Here is a 21,764-nt window from a genome sequence, read left to right as displayed (position 1 = left end):
CAGAAGCAAAATGCGGTTCAGAGAGGCTCATTTTTCCGGAAGATGGTGTTCTGGTCCCTTGAAACATGGCTCTGTAATAAGATGGTGTTCCAAATTTTCATTGTCTGCAGTCTGTTTCATATAATGGGATGGGTATGACGTGGTTTGAAGCATAGAAGACTGTTCTTTTTCAGGATTCATTTAAACCCATCCCAGTTTAGAAGAAGAAGAAACTTGTTTCACAGCTGTGTAACTGGCGTGTATGCACTGCATTGCCTTCAGTGTCTTTAGTTCAGTTACTCTTAGGCAGGTGGTCACATCACAAACCATCAGAGTAACCTTGTGTCTCTCAGGAGGGAGGACAATAATTAACAGCATATGCAAAGAGCTGCTTTTACCAGAGGGATGAAAGGTACATTGGTGAAAGAGGATGTGGGAAAATTTGTGCTCCAGTTGTCTCTGTCTGTGGTTTGTGTCAGCCTGTGTCTGAACAGGAGATTCTGGCTTATGGTGTGTCCATATGATAGTCAGAATAATTAATGTATTTTTTTGAAAATAGAAAATCTAAAACCAGCTTAAAACTAGAGCAGTTCATTAACTTTTCAGTTGTCAGCATCTGGCCGACTGTAATTCCATCGAAATTACTGCTGAATTTTGCAGAAAGAATCTATATTTTTCATTTCGCTCTACTGTCAGAAATAGTGGGTACACATGTTTTTCAGTTTTGTATGTTCATAATTCCTGAAACTTTGCCTAGAACCTGAAAAGTGTTAGAAAATACTGGAAAAACAGTGTTTGATTTGTAAGCTATCTGTGAAGGGGCTATCTTTCTAGTTTCTACCACTGCAAAAAAAAAACTATTGCAGCGATAAGCGTAAGACTGAATTTCTCCAAAGTGCTTAACTTTAAACTATTTGATATCAGCCAGAATTCCAGAGGATTTCAGCTCAGATTAAACATTTTTTTTTAATGTGAAAAGTCATGCAAGTTGATAAATAAGTCTTACGATATCCCGTCTAGGATGACCATGTCATGCATATGGTTAGATTTATCTTGTATCACACAAAGAAAGGCAATGCTTAATAAGCAGTTTTATTGGGTAATTACTTTTTTCTTTTTACATTTGCAAATAAAGCAGATGATTGGTTTCCATCTTGAAGTAATTTACTAACATATTATAAGCTCATCAACGTGGTACAGTACGCCTCTTTTCCTGTTTACTAAATAATCCGTTGGCTGTCTGTTCTGTGTCTTTCAGGTTGAACCTGGAATTGTTCTCTGCCAGGGACATCATGGAGCCTGGCGTCAGAGTCCTTCACCTGAAGGAAGACATTGCCTCCTTGGCGCGGCTTCTTGCAAGTACAAGCCATGGCGGATTCCCAGTGGTTTGCAGGCCCAAGCCAGACCACGCAGAGGTGTTCCAGGGAACTATTAAAAGGTAAAAATGCTATCAGACTGATGTCATGTGATGTTTCTGGCCATGCATCAGGTATTTTTTCTTTAAGCATCTGTTTGTGAAGATTGTTTGGGATAGGTATGAAACTCGTTCCTACTTTCTTTAGCATAAACAGCAGGTGTCCTTTTAAAGAAAGGACCTAGGTCGTTTCTAGTACAAGGTCATCTATTGCATCAGGGATTTATTGAAACAGCACCGATGAAATGATCTTAGGGAACTGTAGAAACAGCGAAAATTGCCCTTCAGAGCCTTCTAGGTTCATTGAAATAGTAATTTAAAAGGATTTGAATCTAGTTGCTCGTGAAATGTCCCATGCCAATTCAAAGCTGGCCCTCTCTTTCTTCAAAATTTTTAAATTTTATTAGTGTATGCTTTTACAGGAAATGAATTAACAAGAATCAAATCACAGATGAGATAAGCAACAAAGTCACTGGAAGTCACATGGAAGTAACATGCTAGGGTAAACAAGAATTAGACTAAAGGAATCCTTGCCATGCAGAAGACTCTCAAAAGGCATATAAAATATCCTGATAAATGAAGTATTTATGGTACTGTTATTTCCTATGACTGCAAGAGTGAATTCATGCTTTCAGGAAAGTATCTTAAGACTGTCTTTTCAGTGGTGGGTCATGAGTGGGAGAGGCAGTGACTGAATTTCCACCTTGAGTATCCTAGAGGAAAGGAGAAGATGCACATACAGCTCCTACTGCATAGGAGTTCACACAGCAAGCCCTATGAATTATGCTTCCAATAACTGTGATACAAACACATGGCCAGTTTTGTATTGTAATATCATAATATTTCTTAATGTGCATGATGACGTTTGTCCTGAAAGGCCATAGTATTCTACATCTTTTCTTGTAGAGGATTTTTTTTATCCACATCTGGTGGATAAAAAACACCTTAACTGCATGGCAGTTGGGAGGTATCTGTGAGCAAACAAGGATAACAGTATTTTCTTCTGTTGATCTGGATGGGGAAAAATGTTATCCATGCATCATCAGTGGAAATTTGGTTAGGACTTGTCTTCTTATTTTATAACAATTTTCAAGGATGAACCACTGGCAGCTGGATCACACGTACTTACCTTATAGCAATGGTGTCAGCTGCCCTTTTGGAGCAAGAAGAGGAGATGGGAGTGAATATTTAATGAAAATGGTGACCTTGCTTGATTGACAAGTGAAACAGTTTGTATGAGCCTTTTAGGAAGGCTGCTTGGAATTTCTGCTTGGAATGAGAATTGTACAGTGGAAATTGTTTGGGTCACAGTTGCCTGCAGGAGTAACGACATCAGGAAGTGCAGTATCATATATATCATATACTTGTATGTGATATATATACTTGTTCCTCGTGGTGATGCTATCATAAACATTAATAATAAGAAATGTGCTAAGGCACTAAAACCTAGATTGCTGAGTGATAGTCTGCAGTGTGCACCAATCTGAAGATATTGTATAGCATAAACTAGTGTGCTTCTTTAGTTCTCAGCTGTCGACGGCAGTTAAACTAGAAAGCACGCTAACTGATATAGCCAAAGTTCCTTTGGAACTCAATTTATAGTCTCATAATTTCCTTATTAATTGACCAAATCACCCTGCAGTGAGCATCCCAGGCTGCTGAGGAGTATGCTGAATTTATGCAAATACTGTTGTGCTTTGTAATGCAGAGCAAAGTGGTGTGGGAGCAAAGCAAAAAGGGGGGGGGGGCGGAAGGCTGATCATTAGCACATCCCAAAGAGGCGCCTTCAGAGAAAAGCTGATGCTACCTGACAACGTGGGTAGGCTTGTGATTTGCTTAATCCCCAGAGCTCTTTTATGCTACATTCTGTTATAGCCTTTTAAAAAGGATGAATGAAAAAGTTTGTTTCCCTGTCACTTGCAGCTTAAGGAAGCTGTTGCTAGACTGCTTTGAGTGAACCCAAGATAATGTTTTAAATGGCTGACAAAGAAGTGGCAAATGGCTTTATTGGCTAGTCAGTTGCTGACTCCAGTGAAACCCATACAGAGACATTGTGTGGGAGCAAACATTGCTTTCTGGGGGGCTCTGACAACACCCTTTCTTGCTCCAGTGTGTGCCCAGCAGCCCGAGTACTTGCGTGATGAGTTCTGGGTGCCTTGTCCCCAGTGGGAACCACGGGTGACTTTGCTGTTCCGCTGTTCTCACCAACACCAGGATGGGAATGCTCTGTAGCCATCCTCTGAAGCAAGCCTCCAAAAATGTGATGTGTCATGGAATTAGTGTATTCATAACCATAAGCAGTTAGGATTCAGGTTTTCCATCTTGCTCATAGAATTACAGCTCTTGCAGCATGTAACTGTTAAGACCAAGATGAGAAATGCTGTGAACTCCTTAAAGGAGAAGGCTGCTGTTCAACTTCTTACCCTATGAGATCCAGTGCAATCCCATGTGGTGGTGACATGGCCACAAGCAGAAAAATGATGAATTATTTTTCCATCTTGTACATCAATAATGTTAAAGTGGAGGAAATGTAGCTTGCCTGGCATTTTTTATAAAAGTTGACTTGGGAAATACGCAAAAAATAATTGCCATGATGTTTTTCTTGAGAGTTGCCTTGAGCACTGTTATTGATTCTCAAATGTGTGGGTTTTTTTCTGGTATAAAAACGTTGTTATTAGGTTAAAAAGAAGAGGACAACAAGCTAATGAAGGGAAAGAAGCAAACAACCTGCTAAGATTGCATGAAGGCAGCAGCAGCATCTCATAATTTTTAATACTGTTTTTCTGTACCATTTCTTCTCATGAAATAAGCGTAGATGAAACACTGTAAATTTGGACCAAATGTAAAAGTTATTCAGTACCTGCCCACACCTGGAAACTGTAGCGATGAGAGTTGCTGTACAAGGACAATATGTTGTTATGTTTTGTAATACATACGAATGATTCTGACCCCTTGGAAAGAAAAGGTCCATGTCAGTTCTTACAAAAGCAAGGACTGTGGCCAAGCAATGTTGGCTGGAACTTGCATGGGCCTACAAATGCACCTCAGTGCTGGCCTGTAGCAAACACCCAGATATTCCAATTTTATTTAAAAAAAACCCAAACAAACCTCCCCAAATCTTCCAGATCTGCTTGGTGGGGCCAGATTTTTCTCCTACTCTTTATGATCTGGATGGTTACCCACTGGGGATCAAGATGAGATCACCAAACAAGTTTTTATGTGGGTGACCTAAATATGAAGCTGTTATCTTCCCCAGTTGAGTAAGTTGTAGAGACTAAAAACAAAAGCAACTACTAAAGAAAACTCCTGGCTTTAAAATTGTTAAAGAGGAAGCAAGCTGTAGCTGAGAAGAAAGTTTCCAAAACAAAGATCTCCTTGGAGTAATACATTTGACACTTTGCCATCGGCAGAGCTCTGTGCATGCCTAGGAAACCCTGGCAGATTTTAGTTTGAGGAACGTGTGCCTGGTGAACTTGATGCAGAGCACGGATGGGGATGATCGACTTATTGTGTGCAACACAGAGGGCCGAGGGATCCTCCTTCGTTTCTCCCACATTAATGATGATACTTGCATATCAGAATAAAACAAGCTATTCTTTTGCACTGCAGCCGAAATGCCTCCCCTGTCTCCCCGCAGTGACTGCAGGAAGGGAGCTGGGCTGTTATGAATGCATTAGCCCAGAGTCTGCCAAGAGCTATAAATGTCATGCCCTAAACGGTATGCCTTCCTGGCTAGGTGGAACTCTTCAGAGACCTGAGGACAGGACCACTGCCTGCCTTCCCACGAAATTTCTGCCAGAGACACTGTATGAGGCTGTAAATGCATATTGAGGAGTTGTTGGGAGGTCCCCTGGCTCTCTCTTACCTTGGCTGCTCTAGGCTGTGGCTCCAGATCCTCCTCCAATGGGAAAAGACAGAGTTATCTTTGGTCTGTGAGACCAAAACTGAAAAAAATCACTAGTTTTTCAGTTCCACATTTGTTACAATGTACTGGTGTAGGGCCATTGTGAGGCAATGAAGGGTTTTTTTGACATGATGAAGAGATTAGACACATCATCGCTTGTGTTTTGCTGCTTCATCTTCTTTGCCACAGGTTACTTTATAATGTAAAACACAGTAAAAACAGAAGACTTGGAGGATTTGAGCAGGAAAGCTGTAGGTAACAAATATCTTTTCCCTGGCTGTGGATACGGCTGGGATATAACATATAATATGATGATACCTCATGGTCATCAACAGTGTCTTTGCTGCCACGCTGCGCAGCCTCCCACACATGATCACTTCCATCCACATGCATGTGTGATGCTCACGTACTCTCTGATTTCCTCCACCAAAATGAATGACAACATGTTCTCCACCTAGGTGCTTTTTTTCTGAGGTGCTGTTTATCTCTTATTGTATGTAAGTTTCCTGCATATCTGTGACTGAGAAATACCATGTTCCTCCCAGGGACTGTTCTGATACTGGTGGCTTTTCTGTCCTTCACTTTTGCCAAGGAAAATGAAGGAGCAGGGTTTCTGTACTGCAGTTAAATCCTCCTGGTATTCAGTGAAGAAAAGCAGGTGGATGCTGGTGCCTTGTTAGGCCAGGATCTGTCCCTTCCATTTCCTTTGAGGAGAAGCGGTGCAGAGAGGCAGAAGCTGGAGTGCTGCCCGGCAGTCTTAATTTCTGCCTTGAACACAGCTATGAGACAATTTTCCTGGAGAAACTACTGGGCTGATGAATACCACTGAGTTTGGGAATTTTACCATAACAAAGAAGCCATTTTGTTTATGCCTGAACCTCTCGGATCTGTACCGTACATAGCTCTCCTGCTGTAAGGCCGGAGGCTGGATTCCCTGTTTTTGCCTTTGCACTCTTACCTACGCAGCTGTTAGCCATTACTCTGCATTTTGTTTGTCTGTCTTGTAGCTGAAGGAAATTTTTTTTTTACTTGATTTAATTTGATTTGGAGAAAGTAATTATGCAGAAACCACAGTATCTCTGACTGTAAGCAGACGGTGCAGAATATATCTGTCTAAGCAGAAATGAGTAAAACTTGGTTTTCTGCTACTTCTGTACAGGATATGACATTTCTGGCATTGTGCCTGCATTTTTGTGAGTATTTTTTTACCTAGGAAATCCCATCTTTTCCCACCCATCAAGTTTACTGAAACTTCAGCATTTGTGGTTGATGGAAATTGTTATTTTGAGGCCAAAAAGAAATATCAATAAAAATATTGTAGATAAAGTTGTCGAAAATCCTATTAGTTTATCATGTTTGTTTGAACTGTTTTATTACACATTTTGATATGCTATATGGGAATCTATTGACTATGTAACTGCCTTACTCAAACTAAATTTGTCTGATACAAGTGAAGCGTTCAGAGTGCCTAATTCCCATTTTCAGAACAAAGTTGAGAATTAAGATCCTTTCAGAAAACAGAACTTTGCACTCTAAATCAGAAAAGAAATATATTCAAAAGCTGTGGTCTTCGTGTAGTTGAAAAGTTACCAAAGCTTGGACTTTCAGAAATGCCTACTGACTGATAGCATGGCTTCCCAGCTGAAGACACTTAAAAAAGTCTAATATTCTGGAAAATAGATTTTGTCCATCTTGAAGTAAAGCCTAATTATTTCTGGCGATCTTGTTCTGAAAGGGGAGGCAGAGCCTGCTCCTCTGTGTAATTACACAAATAGCTCTAAGTTTTGTGAGCTTCCCTTCAAAATGCCTGGCTGTCCCCAGCTGAGCTGCATGGGCCCGCAGAGCACAGCATCGCTGCTGTGACATTGCTGGCTGGCCCAGTGGGACTCCATTGCTGACCTGGAGCTGGATGTGGAAACTTGCTTAGAATCATAAAATCATTATGGTTGGAAAAATCCTCTAAGATCATCAAGTCCAACTGTCAACCCAACATCACCATGTCTACTAAACCATGTCCTGAACATCTGTACGTTTTTTGAACATTTCCAGGGATGGTGACTCCACCACCTCCCTGGGCAGCCTGTTCCAATGTCTGACCACTCTTTCAGTAAAGAAATTTTTCCTAATATCCAATCTAAACCTCCCCTGATGCAACTTGAGGCCATTGCCTCTCATCCTATCGCTAGTTACTTGGGAGAAGAGACCAACACCCACCTCACTACAACCTCCTTTCAGCTAGATGTAGAGAGCTATAAGGTCCCCTCTCAGCCTCCTCTTCTCCAGACTAAACAGCCCCAGTTCCCTCAGCCTCTCCTCATAGGACTTGCTCTTTAGACCCCTCATCAGCCTCAGTGAGGCTGGGAGCAGTGGCAAGAACCTTGAGGGTTATGTCTTTCCACTTCAGAAACTCAGGGGAGACATTAAACATCCGTCTGGTCAGCAGCAAACTCCCTGCTCCAGTTCTTGCTCAAAGGACGTCACAGCTAAGGGACCAGAACTGCTGGAGACCTGCACCTGGGAGGAGGATTCCTGCCTCAGGTTGGTCCCCGGTCCAGAGTCAGAAGAACTGCCGGTGGAGGGAGCCAAACTGCATTTCTGTTGGCAATATTTATTTTGCTGCTGTTCTTGCTGTGCCGCACTTTCTGCTTCCTTCGTGGTGGGAGGAAGCCAGGTACAGAACACCGCGTACTCATCAACCTCCTACTTGACGGTCCTGCTTTAATTTCCCTGTTTGTAAACTGTTATGGGAAGGGCAATACTCTGCTTTCCACAGTCAGAAGACATGGTAGAGCAGCTGTTCCCAGTAACAATAATGACACTATTGCTGAGACAAACATTTTCACGATGATGCATGGGAACAGTAAATCCAAACCACATTGTTTAGCTAATGCATGCTTTCACTCTGCTAAAGGGGAATGTCACATAACTGAAAGTAAATTGAAGAGATCAGAGTTTAGAAAATATGACAAAGTTGAAAACTTAAAGCTGCATTACACAGTAACGTCCTTTAGCAGAGAAATCATTGATCCAAAGTGGTGTGTGTATGTGTATTTTATGGCATTTTACTAGGTACGACCCACCGCTGGTCAGGCCAGCGAACAGAAACCGTTGTGAGTCAGGAATGCTTTCTGCCAAGCACTTCGGTAAACCGAGTAGAGCATACTGATATGTGCTGTGGGAAAGGAGATGTAGCATTGCAACATACCGTAGATATGTCAGGCTGTAGGTATGGTTTCTGGTATTTTTCTTTAATCTGCCCTCCCAGTTGGGACTAATGAAACGCTGCTCTCGAGGCGTGTGCGTGCGCATGTGTGCAGAGAGTCCACACGCTGGTTTAATAAGGCAATACCTTTATTTTTCTTAGCAAGAGGAGAAGTATTTGCCTTCAGTAAGCAATGCGTTGCAACAGCTTAGGGACAAATGGAAAGTTAAAGGCAAACTGAGACCCGAAACATTTAATGAATAAATTAATTACCGAGCTTATCAATATTTACCTTAATATCACGAAAGCCTTGCTGCTGGCACTCTTGAAATAACTCATACAGATTTGAGAGTTTGTTGGAGAGCTTTTTACTTCTGGCACTGTTTTGGGGAGGTTGCTAAGTTTAGGTCACAGGAATGCAAAGTTACTCAATCAAACACAGAAGTCTGCAAAGTTCGTGCAATAGATGGAGATAAAAATGAGGTTTTGCTTCTTACTAGGGGATCATAGACAGCTTTCTCCCCTCCTGCTCCCCGTGGCTTTGCTGTAATTTCTGGGTAATGGTGATTCTGCCAGGTCTGATCAAAGCTAGAAACACTGTTGGCAATGGTTTGAAGGCTGCATCTAACTCAGCCAGTGAAGAAGAAAAAAAGGGGAGTGGATGCACGTTAGCGACTTGAAAGCTATTTTTAGGTGTGCAGACCAGGGAGCTGACAACAATATCAAAGCGCATTTGTGATTGCTTGGTTTTCATGTGAGAGGGTAGAATCTGTCAGCACGTTGTTTGTTTTTACTGTCCGGACTTCTGCTTTTGAAAAGCTGATCCAGTTAATTTCAATGATACACTATACAGTAATCTTGCCTATTAAAATAAATGGAATCCAGCACTTTCAACAAAAGCACTTGACATTATGATCCTCCCCTGCATTGTCAGGGTCCTGGGGCATTGCAGCTTATGAATAACACAGATGGAGGAAGGTTTATAGAGTCTGTGCAGTGGTTTTATTTTGTATCTGAAGTGCGAAACATTTCTTCCAAAGAACATTATACGATACCTTTAAAGTTAGTAGGCCTGTTTGGCCATACCAATAATTGTGCAGGTGCTGTGGGACTTTGTGACAGAGCCCTTTGGAGGGAAAACTGGAATGTTGCAGAGGCTGCGTGCTAACTCAGAAAGCTAAATTAAAAACGTATGCAACCTCGCTGCAGCATGTGGGTGGCTTTTAGGTAAGTGCAGAGTGTTGTTAAATGTTGAAATCAAATATAGGCATGGGGAAAACTGGTGTGTGAATGGAAAGACTGATCACATACTTGTCCTGTCGTTTAAATGTGTGGTAGGTTCCTCTGAAACTGAAAATCTGCCTGGTAACAAGCCAGCTTGTAGGGAAATACAAATCTGATCCTAAGTCTTCATCTTTGTCTAAAATCTGGCCTTTCTGTAGGTTTGAAATGCTAAGTTTGCGTTTACAATTTATTTACAGCTGCCTTTGCATTTTCATGTTGAGGCTGTGGACTTACTGACTGCTTATTCACCCTGATGGTGGTGCCCATAAAACCAGACAGCTGGCAACTGAAGTAATGAATTTTAACCTCAAAACACAGCTCTGAGGTAGAAGAAATCCCTGTTTTGTAGATCTGAAAACTGAGGTACAGAAATTAAATATTTGTTCAGCATGCTTTGAAAGGCTGCGGCATGGACAGGATTTGATCTTCGCTCTGGAAAACCTCAGTCCAGTACTTGATAATGACCTTTTTATCATCTTGTAGGTAAAATGCCAAAAAATTCATGCAAAGCTGCTTGGTTTGAAGAACAAAATATTAAGTAAACAGTAACGAATTAGGCTGCTTAACCTGAAACAGCCCCGTAACCCTGAGATTTTGCTGTGAAAGGTAAAGATCTGGTGGATTTTAAAACAGTTCCTGGTGTGTGATGATCTAGTCTTTATCTACTGTCTAGGTCACCATGTGCAGAATAATCTTTTTTACCAGTTAAAAAAAAGCACAATGTTATTTGAAGTTGGGGAAAAATGCATTTAGTATACTATCAGCTATCTTACCAAGAACATAAAATGATAACCATTCTTAAATGGAATTTACATTTTACTGTCTGTGTAAAAAGTTTCTCTCATTGTGCCCTTTTGCAAGAGTTGCATGCTTGTGCTAGGACTCCTGCTGAGAGCAGAGACCGAATCCTGAAAAATCCTCTAAGCACGCCTTTCATTTTGCCTGCTGTGGAAGTTGAAGAAACAAGACACCAAGTCTTAGCTGCAGCAAGTTTTCAGAGAACTGATATCATAAAATAATTTATACCAGCCAGGTATCAGGAAGAGGAGGGACCGTGAAGGGTTTCAGGGTGCCATATTCACTCACTTCAGTGTGAAATTTATTGTTACTTCTTACTGTTCTTTTGTCATCATTTTTTCAAACTGATTGACATCAATCAAAATTCAGTAACTGATGTCACTGCCTTTTGAACATGTTTGAGAGAAGCCCTGAGACAGTAGATTTTTAATGCATGGAAGGGACATTTATTTTATTCTGGTCAGAACACATTAATCACTGGTGCCCACTGACTTGGATATTGGCCAAAACATCAGATTATAATCAGCTATAAAATAAAAACAATGCAGGTACCTTTGGTGGATTAATGCAGGAGAAACAAGCCTAAAGCTTTCTGAAGCAAGTTAAAAATGATGCTTCAGGTTCTCTAATCCTCTCTCCTTGCCCTGCTGCACTGTGTAGACATTTTATCCATTCAATCTGTGAGCCTCCTGCCAGTGGATACTTTTGCCAGTGACACCACCTTTTAATCTTCCTTCTATTCATTTGCAGCTACTTTGGAGCTGCAGTTCCTTTTATGTCACTCCCCCACTATTTAGAATTTGTAGTTTCCTCAGATAATTGGCCATCTCGACAAGGAGAGTGACACAATCAGCTGTCAGATACTTTTCATTCCTGACTTCCATGCCAAATCTGACACGTGGATATTGGGATAATAACGTGTTATCTTAATTAGGTGTATCTTCATGATGCATACTTTATAACAGATACAGCATATGAAACTACTGCAATGCTTTGCCAGGGTATCTTTGAAATGAGATTCCCTACTTAAGGGCTTTCTTCCTTCTTAAATAAATAAAGAGTAAACGAACAATTGCAGAGTCCAAGTCTGAATCCTAGCACTTCCTGTTAAACCTCACAAAATAGTGCAAGAAACATGTTTGGTCTGCTTTCTAAGGCTTGATGATGTGATAGGAAGGATGTTGTATGTAACATCAAAGAGTGGTGGTGTTATACCTCTGAAGCATGACTTCTGGAAGTCCAAGTGAAATAATGTATGTTCATTTTTCTCCTGAATATGGCAGTTTTTAATAGGCTTGGATTCTTATCAGAAATGTTCCAACAATTTCCTTCATTGTGTTTGCGTGTGCTTTTTTTTGACTAGCCAAATTTCTCTCACACTTCCCAAAGCCCTGTTAAGTGACTCCCTGCTGGGTTTAGTTAAGAGTGGTGCTGAGCAAATTGCAAGCTGCCAAAACTGGCCAACAAACCACTGGTGATGAGCAAATGTTTCTGCTCTTTCAGCTCATGGTCAATGTTGCTGTTTTTTTAATTCCAGCCCAAGATGTTCAAGTGGAAAACAGTGAAGTCTGGACTGTGGACAGGCATGAACAGTGTTTTGGACCTGAGCATAGAGAGTCTGGCAAAGGATCGGGGTGGATCATAACTTTTGCACTTGACATCTATATATACATGTTAAGATTAAAGTTTTGACAGTATTCACGGCTAGTGATCATCCTTGAAATTGACTTCTTGGAGCTGTATGCGACGATCTCGGAGCAGAATTTAGGGCTGTGTATTTATATCTCATGTAGAACGATTACAGACTTGTTTGTGAAAGTCCATAAAATGCGAACCTTTGGAGAGCCCTGAAGAACAAATTGTGTAATGCACCAAATGTAATTCGTAGGGCATGACTGAATTAGTTTCTTCTCCAAGTCCTCTCCTGTAGTGACTATATTGTAAGTATATAACGTTTTCCTCACTGTCCTCCTTCAGATGTAGCCTGATGTTCCCTGAGGGGAATAGAACTTGCCTGTTGTAGCGTGCCTATACTGTTCTTTTTAGTGTGTTCTCATGATTGTCCTCAAACCCAAGTCCATTAACTGTCTATGCGACTTTCCCATATACTGGCATGCACATGGCAAGAGGCTTAGGGCAAGCCAGTGACTTTCCCAGGAGGAGAGATGTGAGCTCAGGGCAAAGTACTTCCTCAGTAGAGTTTTCTCAGCAGTTCGTTGTTCTGCTGCAGCGTTGCGCTCTGCTTAGTAATCTGAAAGAGTGTTGTGGTTTAACCCCGCAGCTAGGGACCAGACAGCTGCTTGCTCACCCCTACCCTCTTCCCCAGTGGGATGGGGAGGAGAATGGACAAAACGGGAAATTTGTGGGCTGAGATAAAGACAGTTTAATAAAATAACAAAGGTAATTACTACTGCTACTACTACTGATTATGCAAAACAAATAATACACAAAATTTTTTTCTCACTGCCTGACAACCAATTGCATAGCCAGTTCCTGAGCAGCAATCGCAGAACATGGAACTCGCGGATTTCATTAATTTTGCAGAACTCCTCAAAAACCGAACTCATGGAAAAGTTTGAAATCCTGGAAAAGGAGGATTAAAAAAAGGAAAAATCCTGCCACCCCCTCCAACTCCTATTTATAAACTGAGCATGATATCTATAATATGGAATATTTCCACTGGCCAGCTTGGGCTGGCTGCCTGGCTGTGCTCCGTCCCAGCTCCTGCACACCTGCTCATTATCTGAATATGAGAAACTGAAAAAATTCCTTGATTTCTTAGCAACAACTGAAAACATCTGTGTTATCAACATTCTTCGCCCTGTGAATGGGATGTGCTTTAAAGGCAGAAGAAGCTGAGATACTCCTATTCCTGGCTGTGCCAGTGATTTTCTTCAGAATGTTTTCTTTTCCTTCCCACAAGTTCTTTTCACTCTCAGGTCTTCACCTGTAAAAGGATGATACCTATATCCCAGCTACAGGCATACTTACTTATAAATTCCATTGAGAAACTTAGATGAGAGAGCAAGGCCGTGTCTGCATTAGCAAAATGCAGATTTCGAGACTGCCTCTATGGAGTGAAACAGCTGACTCTTTCAGGAGAAAGGGGACTGCTCTGCAATGTAACTCATGGGAGGTAGAGGTGATAGGGTAGTTTCCTTCAAAAGTGTGTTTCAGATCTGAACTAAACTGTGGAGGTGGACGCTCCCAAAGAATCTTGTTTTTAAGTTGGAGAAAAGACCTGAAACGTGAAACTGCAGACAGTTTAATATAATATATTGGAAACTAGTTTAATGTTACATCTTCATATGTGAGAGCTCAATGGTATTTCATAATAAATTTACTAGGTTTTTTCTGCACTCTTTACAGTTTTGATCCAGCTTCATGAAATGTGGGACAAAGAAGTACAGAATAGTGAAGGGGAGACTGTTTGGAAAGAAAATAATAGAATGGCAAACAGCCTGCTGGTCAGGGCAGCCAGTGGGAACGGGGGGGGGGGACCGCGTTGTACAGATCCCTGGTTATGGAACCCCTCCAACAGGAGAAATTAAGACATGCCATACATAGCCACTAATGTGCTCGTTATGAAGGAGAGCGTGGAGAAAGGGCTTGAACCCAGTTCTTCTGTATCCTGTCCCTAGGGAGGGCACTAACTACCAGCTTTTGGAGCTGGCAGGCATGTTATCTTAGTGTAAGTCCTCTGCTCTGGAGTGCTAATCCCACCTTGAACACAATTAATCTTTCCCGGGAGACACTGTGTTAAAACTAGTAAATTCCTGTAACAAGTTTTGATTTGAACAAATTAAATATTTTCTAATATGGAAATATTTATTTGAAATACTCCCATCGTAAGCTTGGTGTTCCAGTCACAAAAGCCACTTTGTACCTCATGTGTATTTGTCTGATGCCCTAATGAAGATTGTGTGTCTGCTCTTCTCTGGGTCCCTGAATTGCATCATTTAGCAGTGTGTTGCATATCTTTGTACTACTGTAGTAGCTCCTAGTTGTAACCACAGACCAAGGCTGACATAGTATGAAGTATGGTGCAAACCAAAAAGCTTCATGGTGGTCCCCAAGGTGTTTGTTGTCTAAATATAAGTTAAAAGACTGGAAGTGGATAGTGTGGATGGGGGTGTGTGTGTAAGCAAGAAAACACAAAGATAGAAATGATAAATTGACATATTTCTTGTCAAGGCTTTTTATGTGTGGTGCAGAAGTGGAGAAGTCTAAACAAAGGTTTGAAATGATGTAATAATTGATAAAGGTGTCTTTTCACATGACTAAGCGAGAATATTAAATGCCTTAATGCACTCTGGAGTGTAGTACTGTAACAGAAGGTTTCACTGATGATTTAAAATGTGACATGAATTTTTGGAAAATCTTGTATTTTAATGTAGATGTTACTTAAGAAGGATGTGGGAAGAAGCAACAATCTATCTACTTATTTTCAGACAATCGTATTTGCTTCTTATTGGTATTGTCTTGTTGAGTGCAAACTACACCATGCATGAGCTGTTTCTGCCAAGCAGGTTGATCCAGGTCAAGAAGAACATGCAGGACAGCTGGTGTCCTATAATCTAATTAGCCAAACCTAAACCAGCAAACACCTGTGTGATGCTGCTTTTGCTGATGGAAATAGAGGAAAGTGAAATATGTGGTCAGCCCACTAATACTCTATCCACCAAATATCTGATGGTAAAACATTGCGTGCTTGATTTTTAAAATTTGCCCCTCATAATGAAAGTAGTCCTTTTCTCTCCCTTTTCTGTGCCTTGTTTTTTTGTTAACCTTAGATTAGAGCTGTGCATGCTGCTGGAGAATGAGCACATCTTCGAACCAGAGACAAACGATGAGTCTTTCTCCTCTTCTCATCCTCTCTCCTATGAAAAGGTAACCTCTTTTCTTTCAGCTTTTCCTCATTTAATCAGCATGTATATTGCGTGATTTAGAATAAGCTCTCCATGAAGGAAAAAATGATGTAATATATGTGGTTGAGATTAAGAAGTGGTCAGGTAGGATTTAAATTCAAGGATGACCAGAGACCTTCCAGGGACAGCTGTCATAAACTGTAATGCCACTTGGAGTCTGAAAGTTGTGCAAGACTGCTGGCAAAGAATTTCCTTGCTCTGATAGGCTGTTCCAATCTTCTCTCTCTAACTTCTCCATGGATAGTAGAATTATTATAATATTTAATTCTGTATGGGATAGCACCTCTCTGAATGATGAGTGTTTATAAAAGCTTTCAAACTTGAAAAGCATGTAGCATTCTTCCCTTTGATAGATGACTAAAGGATTTTTAGTAATAGTAAACATGAAGTGTGGCAGAAGAAAATCATGTGTTAGGAAGGCAAGACTAGTAATGGAGGTTTGAGCAATTTATAGAGACAGGCACAACTGGAAAGTCATCATATATTACTGAAGCTTGATCTGCACATGGAAATCTGGCTGGCAAAACAATGCTGAGAAGGAATAGGGCAGTTGTATATGGGATGAGGTGCCAGGATACAAAGAGGTACTCTTATGGAAGAGGGCTGAAGCTCAGCTGATGGCTGATGCCAGTTTTGTTACATTTTTCTGCACTATGCTATCATGTAATTACCACTTAGTGTGTGAATTTTCACAGTGTGAAAAACCTCACCCCTAAGCCAATATAACTTCCGTTGTCTTCATAAAGATAAAGGTACACTAAGGGAAAGAAATATTTTTGTAAGTAAAGAGTGTTTTATTTCAAATTGCTAATTTAAGCCTTATTGGCAAAAGAATTTATAAAGTTTGGGCAAGCTCTGCCAATGTAGCTTTTCTAGAAAACTTTTTCTTAAGAGTCAAACTGAAAAGCTTTTCAACGTTGGGTTCTAATGTGCAGCACAGAAGGAAAGAGAAATGGGTTCTTGCCTATTCCAGATAACAGTGGAGAAGCTGCCCAATCTGCCGCGCCTAACCATGCTGCTGAATCGCTACACTACAGATCCCCGGTATCAGCAGCTCTTCATCAATCTGGTAAGACTGAAGCCAACTCTAAAAACAAACATTTCCTCCATGAACAATGTGTTTGTTATATTTTCTCGTTTGTTTATGATGGCTGTGTCAGCCTCACTGATTTACATAAACACTGCCAATCCTGGGACCTTACATTCTCAACAAAAGTAGCTGAGTACAAACAGCATTCCGAAGTTTTAATTCATATTGTATAAACATAACAGATGTTGATAAAATGAGCCAAAAAGAAAATACAACAAAGGAGACCATTTCAAGGGGGCTTTTGATTAAAATACATTCCAGATTGACAAAATGATACAATGTTAATGGAATAGATCATTTAAATGTCATTATTTGGCTCTTATAGTCATATAAAGCAAATATAAAGCAACACTTTTGAGATTTTAGGCTCCATTATGGTACAGTGACTATACATCAACTTATAAATAAAGCTGTATTTCTTTCCCCTTTCTTTTTTTTTTTAATCCCTGCTGTGACATTGCCACATTTATTTCCTAAATACTGTACTAAAATACTGGGTCCAAAAGCAATAGTGTGTTTGGTATACTGAATAAGGCCTAAAATAAATATATTATAAACAAAATAAATGTAGTTTCTGCCTCAGTGAATTTCCAGTCTACAGCATGGAAACTGAGGTGGAGGGACACTGGGGAAATCCAGGCCAGAGAACCTAATTCAGATGGGTTTTATTTAAAAAGATATAAATTCTGCTCCCATTTACTCATGTGTAAAGAAGATGGGACTGAGTTCGAGATCCATCCAGTCTGAATTTGTTGCTTTGAGAATCTCTAGAAGGCAAGAAAAGTCATAAAAACCACAGTGCTCCTAATATCTATTATCTGATATGGTTTAAGTTTCCTTTTACTAGATGGGGAAACTGAGGTGGAGAGAGGACACACGGCTTTCCAAAGTTCAAGAGGAGGTCATACATGGGAGTAGAAGCCAGCTCAGCTGAGACCCAGTCCAGAGCTTGCGCCATTGGGCCACATAACCTTTTTGTTATGGGGAAGCTATTGCACTCTATTAGGTTTCACAGATGCCTAAATGTTAGTACCTGATGTGATCCCTGAAGCACAAAGTTTAGCATCCCTTCCAACAAGATGTTGTTATCACTCATGAAAGCTCTGTTTCTGATATGCACAGAAATATCCATTGTGAAGTTCCTGGGTGTAATGATCTCCTGTGGCAGTGAGTTCCACAGCAGAATTACGTGTGGTATAGAAAGAGGAAACCTTTTTACTGTTAATTTTTGTTTCCTTCTTATGTCTTTGAATGTCTTGTCAGTCTTGTAAATGAAAGAGGAAGAAGAGACATGCCCCTCTGTACCGTGCATTTATTTATATTATTTTATCATGTCTCTGTTTCATTTTTCCTCTCTCTGGGGAGGCTTACACTTGGGAAGCACAATACACCCTCTTTGACAGAACTGGCCAAGTCATAAAAAGGATACTGTAGAATTATGTGAAAAGTAAAAACTTAGTGAACACTGATATAAGTTATAAAGACCAGCTTGGTTAACAATAAAATGGTCTTTACCTCTGTTCCTATCAGGAAACAGTTATAGCCCTCATAGTTTTTAGTGATCAGAGTTCAGTATTTGCAGGCCCTCTTCTTCTCACAGCCGCATGATTGTTTTCTTTGTCCTCTTCCTCACAGTCTGTGTTTCTACATGAATTGACTTTTCTAAGCATTTATTGCAAAATATTCCAGGATGTCATAAATGGATGTGTAATGAGATAGCAGCTATAAAAAAATCTAGAGACTTAATAAATACTAGGGTCACTGTTTCCAAGTCAAAACTCAGACCATATCAATGGAGCTCAAATTTGCTTTTCTAGCCTGTGAGATTTGGGTACATTCTGGCCATAATAATTTATTTAGAGTCAGACTGATGGTTTACCAAAAAAAGAAAGTGTTTTTTTACTATGGTATTTCCTGATGTTTTAGGTATAATTGGGGATGGGGAACAGGGAGAGAAGAACTAATGTTCTTATTGGCTCCTGTCCTTCAAGCCTGATAGCTCTCTCTCCCTGGCCTCCTTCCTCTGCCTCTCCTTCCCCTCCCTGTGGCAAGGGATGCACTCATGCTTTTGTATTTTCCTTATGTCTCCTCTCTTTGCCTTACAGGAGCCATACATAAATAAATCAGCAATGTCAGTCCAAGCTCATCTCTCGCTGCAACGCACCTATATCATCTTTCGCACCCTGGGGCTGCGCCACCTCACAGTTGTTGACCTGCAGAACCAAGTGGTGGGGGTGATCACCAGGAAGGACCTGATGCCTTTCCCACTGGAGGAGAGGCTCAGGCTCCAGCTGGTGCCACAGAGCCCTGGTGAAGGTGAGCAGCCCCTGGATTCAAGGCCACGGATGCATTCTTAGGCTTTGTCACTTCTTTTTGAGCCCATGTTCTTCAGGAAAAAATAACGAGAGCTTTTCCACTTGATCCCTTCTGGAGAAGAGATGCTTAAAAGCTGTTGTATCTAGATGTGTGGGATGGTAGCCCAGAGCCTCTTCAGCTGTTTGGTGATTGCAAAATTCATTGATTTAACTGCTTGTGAGACGAAAATAGGAATTCATGTGTTTATGGAAGACATAGATAATATCAGATGTGAAGGATGGATGTCAAGAATGCATTTGTCGCGCTGCATGTCCCAGTGGAAAAATGTCATAACCATTAGCAGCAGTTATCACAGAATCACAGAATGGTAAGGGTTGGAAGGGACCTCTGTGGGTCATCTAGTCCAACCCTCCTGACGAAGCAGGGTCACCTACAGTAGGCTGCAGAGGACCTCATCCAGGCGGGTCTTGAATATCTCCAGAGAAGGAGACTCCACAACCTCCCTGGGCAGCCTGTTCCAGTGCTCCATCACCCTCAGAGGGAAGAAGTTCTTCCTCATGTTCAGACGGAACTTCCTGTGCTTCAGTTCGTGCCCGTTGCCCCTTGTCCTGTCGCTGGGCACTTCTGAAAAGAGCTTGGCCCCATCCTCCTGACACCCACCCTTCAGATATTTGAAAGTACATATTAGGTCCCCTCGCAGCCTTCTCTTCTTCAGGCTGAACAAGCCCAGCTCCCTCGGCCTCTCCTCGTAGGAGAGATGTTCCAGTCCCCTCACCATCCTTGCAGCCCTCCGCTGGACTCTCTGCAGTAGCTCTTCATCTTTCTTGAACTGGGGAGCCCAGAACTGGACAGAGTACTCCAGATGAGGCCTCACTAGGGCAGTGTAGAGGGGAAGGAGAACCTCCCTCGACCTGCTGGCCACACTCCTCCTAATGCACCCCAGAATGCCATTGGCCTTCTTGGCAGCCAGGGCACACTGCTGGCTCATGGTTAACCTGTTGTCCACCAGGACACCCAGGTCCCTCTCCGCACAGCTGCTTCCCAGGAGGTCCGCCCCAAGCCTGTACTGGTGCATGGGGTTGTTCCTCCCCAGGTGCAGGACCCTGCATTTGCCTTTGTTGAACCTCATCAGGTTCCTCTCTGCCCAACTTTCCAGCCTATCCAGGTCTCACTGAATGGGAGCACAGCCTTCTGGTGTATCTGCCACACCTCCCAGTTTGGTGTCATCAGCAAACTTGCTGAGGGTACATTCCAACTCTTCATCCAGGTTGCTGATGAAGAAGTTAAACAAGACTGGGCCCAGTTATGTTGGCAAAGCCTTTCAGTGAGGACTAAATCTTCAACCTCTGAGTATCTGCCTGTTAAAAAGGAGAATGTTTCCATATCAGCGCTTCTATGTTGAAACATGTATGCTTAACTGAGAGGAAATACTGCCTTGAGAGAGGCAGACAACTGAAAGAAACAAGGGATTGGCCTTTTCTATTGGCCTATGTGTATTAGAAATTGAAACGGAGAATTGTATGTAAGAGAAAGAGATCAACTGCGGGGCTCCTGCCAAATTCCCATCACACTTCTCGGTGAGAGAAACTTGATGTTTTTCTGTTGCCTACATTTCTTTCAATTTCTGCAGCTCCTAGAGTAGGCTGTCTTTCTCTCCTTCCACCTGATACGATAACATTTTTAGTAAAGTTCAGGAGCAATGAGGTATGGGGCAAATTTTAATGATGGGGAAGCAACATGATAAATTGTGGGAGTAGTTTTTGGGCATATAGCAGCATATTTACAAACTGAGCACAAATTAAATAATTCTTCATGATTTTGGAGTCGTACAATCTTGGAAAGTGTTGTTTGTTAATAAATAAATGTGAATGTTTTTTTTTGGATAAAGATGCTTTTAGAATTCCTTCTATAACTTTGTTATTGGTGTTTAATTTTGTTCTGTTAAATACCAGAGGGATTCCCACAGATTTGGATATTAAAATCAAATACGTATGAAGGAATCCACCACTATTAATGTTGTTATAATGAATACCAAGGAAAACTAGTAATAATTTACTGGTTATAAAAACTTGCCAAAATTCCTGAAAGTGAATTTCTGGTATTTGAATCATGCAGCTTTGAGTCTCCTATGAATCAAAGATTTGTTGGATTTTCTCCTGTTTTCCCTGCTGGATCTTGTCTTTGTTATGAATAACACTGCTTTTGTAGCACCACAGAGAATGCACAGTAATTTAAAACTTAAGTGTCCAGTCAATGCAAATAGCTGGCAGCCCAGAAACCTGTGAAGGTACATGAAAAAGACTCTTTAAATGGTCAGTTGAAATGTATCATATGCAGGGTAAGAAATGCTTTGCAAATTGTCCATCCAAGAGACATGGAGGTGGATGTTTGTTTTAGATCCTGTTACAGTTAGTAATCTTTAGTTCATTGGTACACCAGTAAGGTCATTGTCACTATTGATGTATGCCTCACCTACCTGAAAAATGCAAAGTTTTTCTTGAAGGATTGGAGTTTGTGTGCTAGCAGAATGAGAAGTCTAATCTAGAAACCCTTCGTGATTTCCCCTTAAGGCAGTGAGAATCCCTTCTTCTCTTGATAACCAAATCTGAATAACCTTGCCATGAATTTGCATTTTTGGTTCAAAGCCCATTGCTGATTTCCTTTTCCTTGATTTATTGAGTACACAAAGTATCACCCTTCTAAGACCTGAGTAATGTATTTTCTTTTTGCTTACAGTATCTGTGGCTAAATGAGTCGTTGGGGTGTACTTTGCAGCCTATGAGAGCTGTAGACAGCCAGGCTATCTACAACTCGTTAGACAACTTTGAATTAGTCACTTAAGTGCTTGG

At 41.1% G+C, this 21,764-nt stretch overlaps 1 protein-coding gene across 1 annotated transcript in view; it reads left to right on the top strand.

The window, feature by feature from the left end:
- LOC142360851 (chloride channel protein C-like) overlaps positions 1-20,970 on the top strand; it is an 85,059-nt gene extending 64,089 nt beyond the window's left edge. The window contains exons 13-16 of the mRNA XM_075416184.1: positions 1,238-1,417; positions 15,375-15,471; positions 16,483-16,578; positions 18,705-20,970. Coding sequence (XP_075272299.1) covers positions 1,238-1,417; positions 15,375-15,471; positions 16,483-16,578; positions 18,705-18,956 — 625 coding nt within the window. The 3' untranslated portion in view covers positions 18,957-20,970. The remainder of the gene's footprint in view (positions 1-1,237; positions 1,418-15,374; positions 15,472-16,482; positions 16,579-18,704) is intronic.
- The last annotated feature ends 794 nt before the right edge of the window (positions 20,971-21,764 follow it).

This window comes from Opisthocomus hoazin, chromosome 3 (assembly GCF_030867145.1).
Source record: "Opisthocomus hoazin isolate bOpiHoa1 chromosome 3, bOpiHoa1.hap1, whole genome shotgun sequence".
Taxonomy (NCBI): Eukaryota; Metazoa; Chordata; class Aves; order Opisthocomiformes; family Opisthocomidae; genus Opisthocomus; species Opisthocomus hoazin.
Note: the sequence above shows the minus strand (reverse complement) of the source record. Positions and strands in the feature narration are given on the sequence as shown.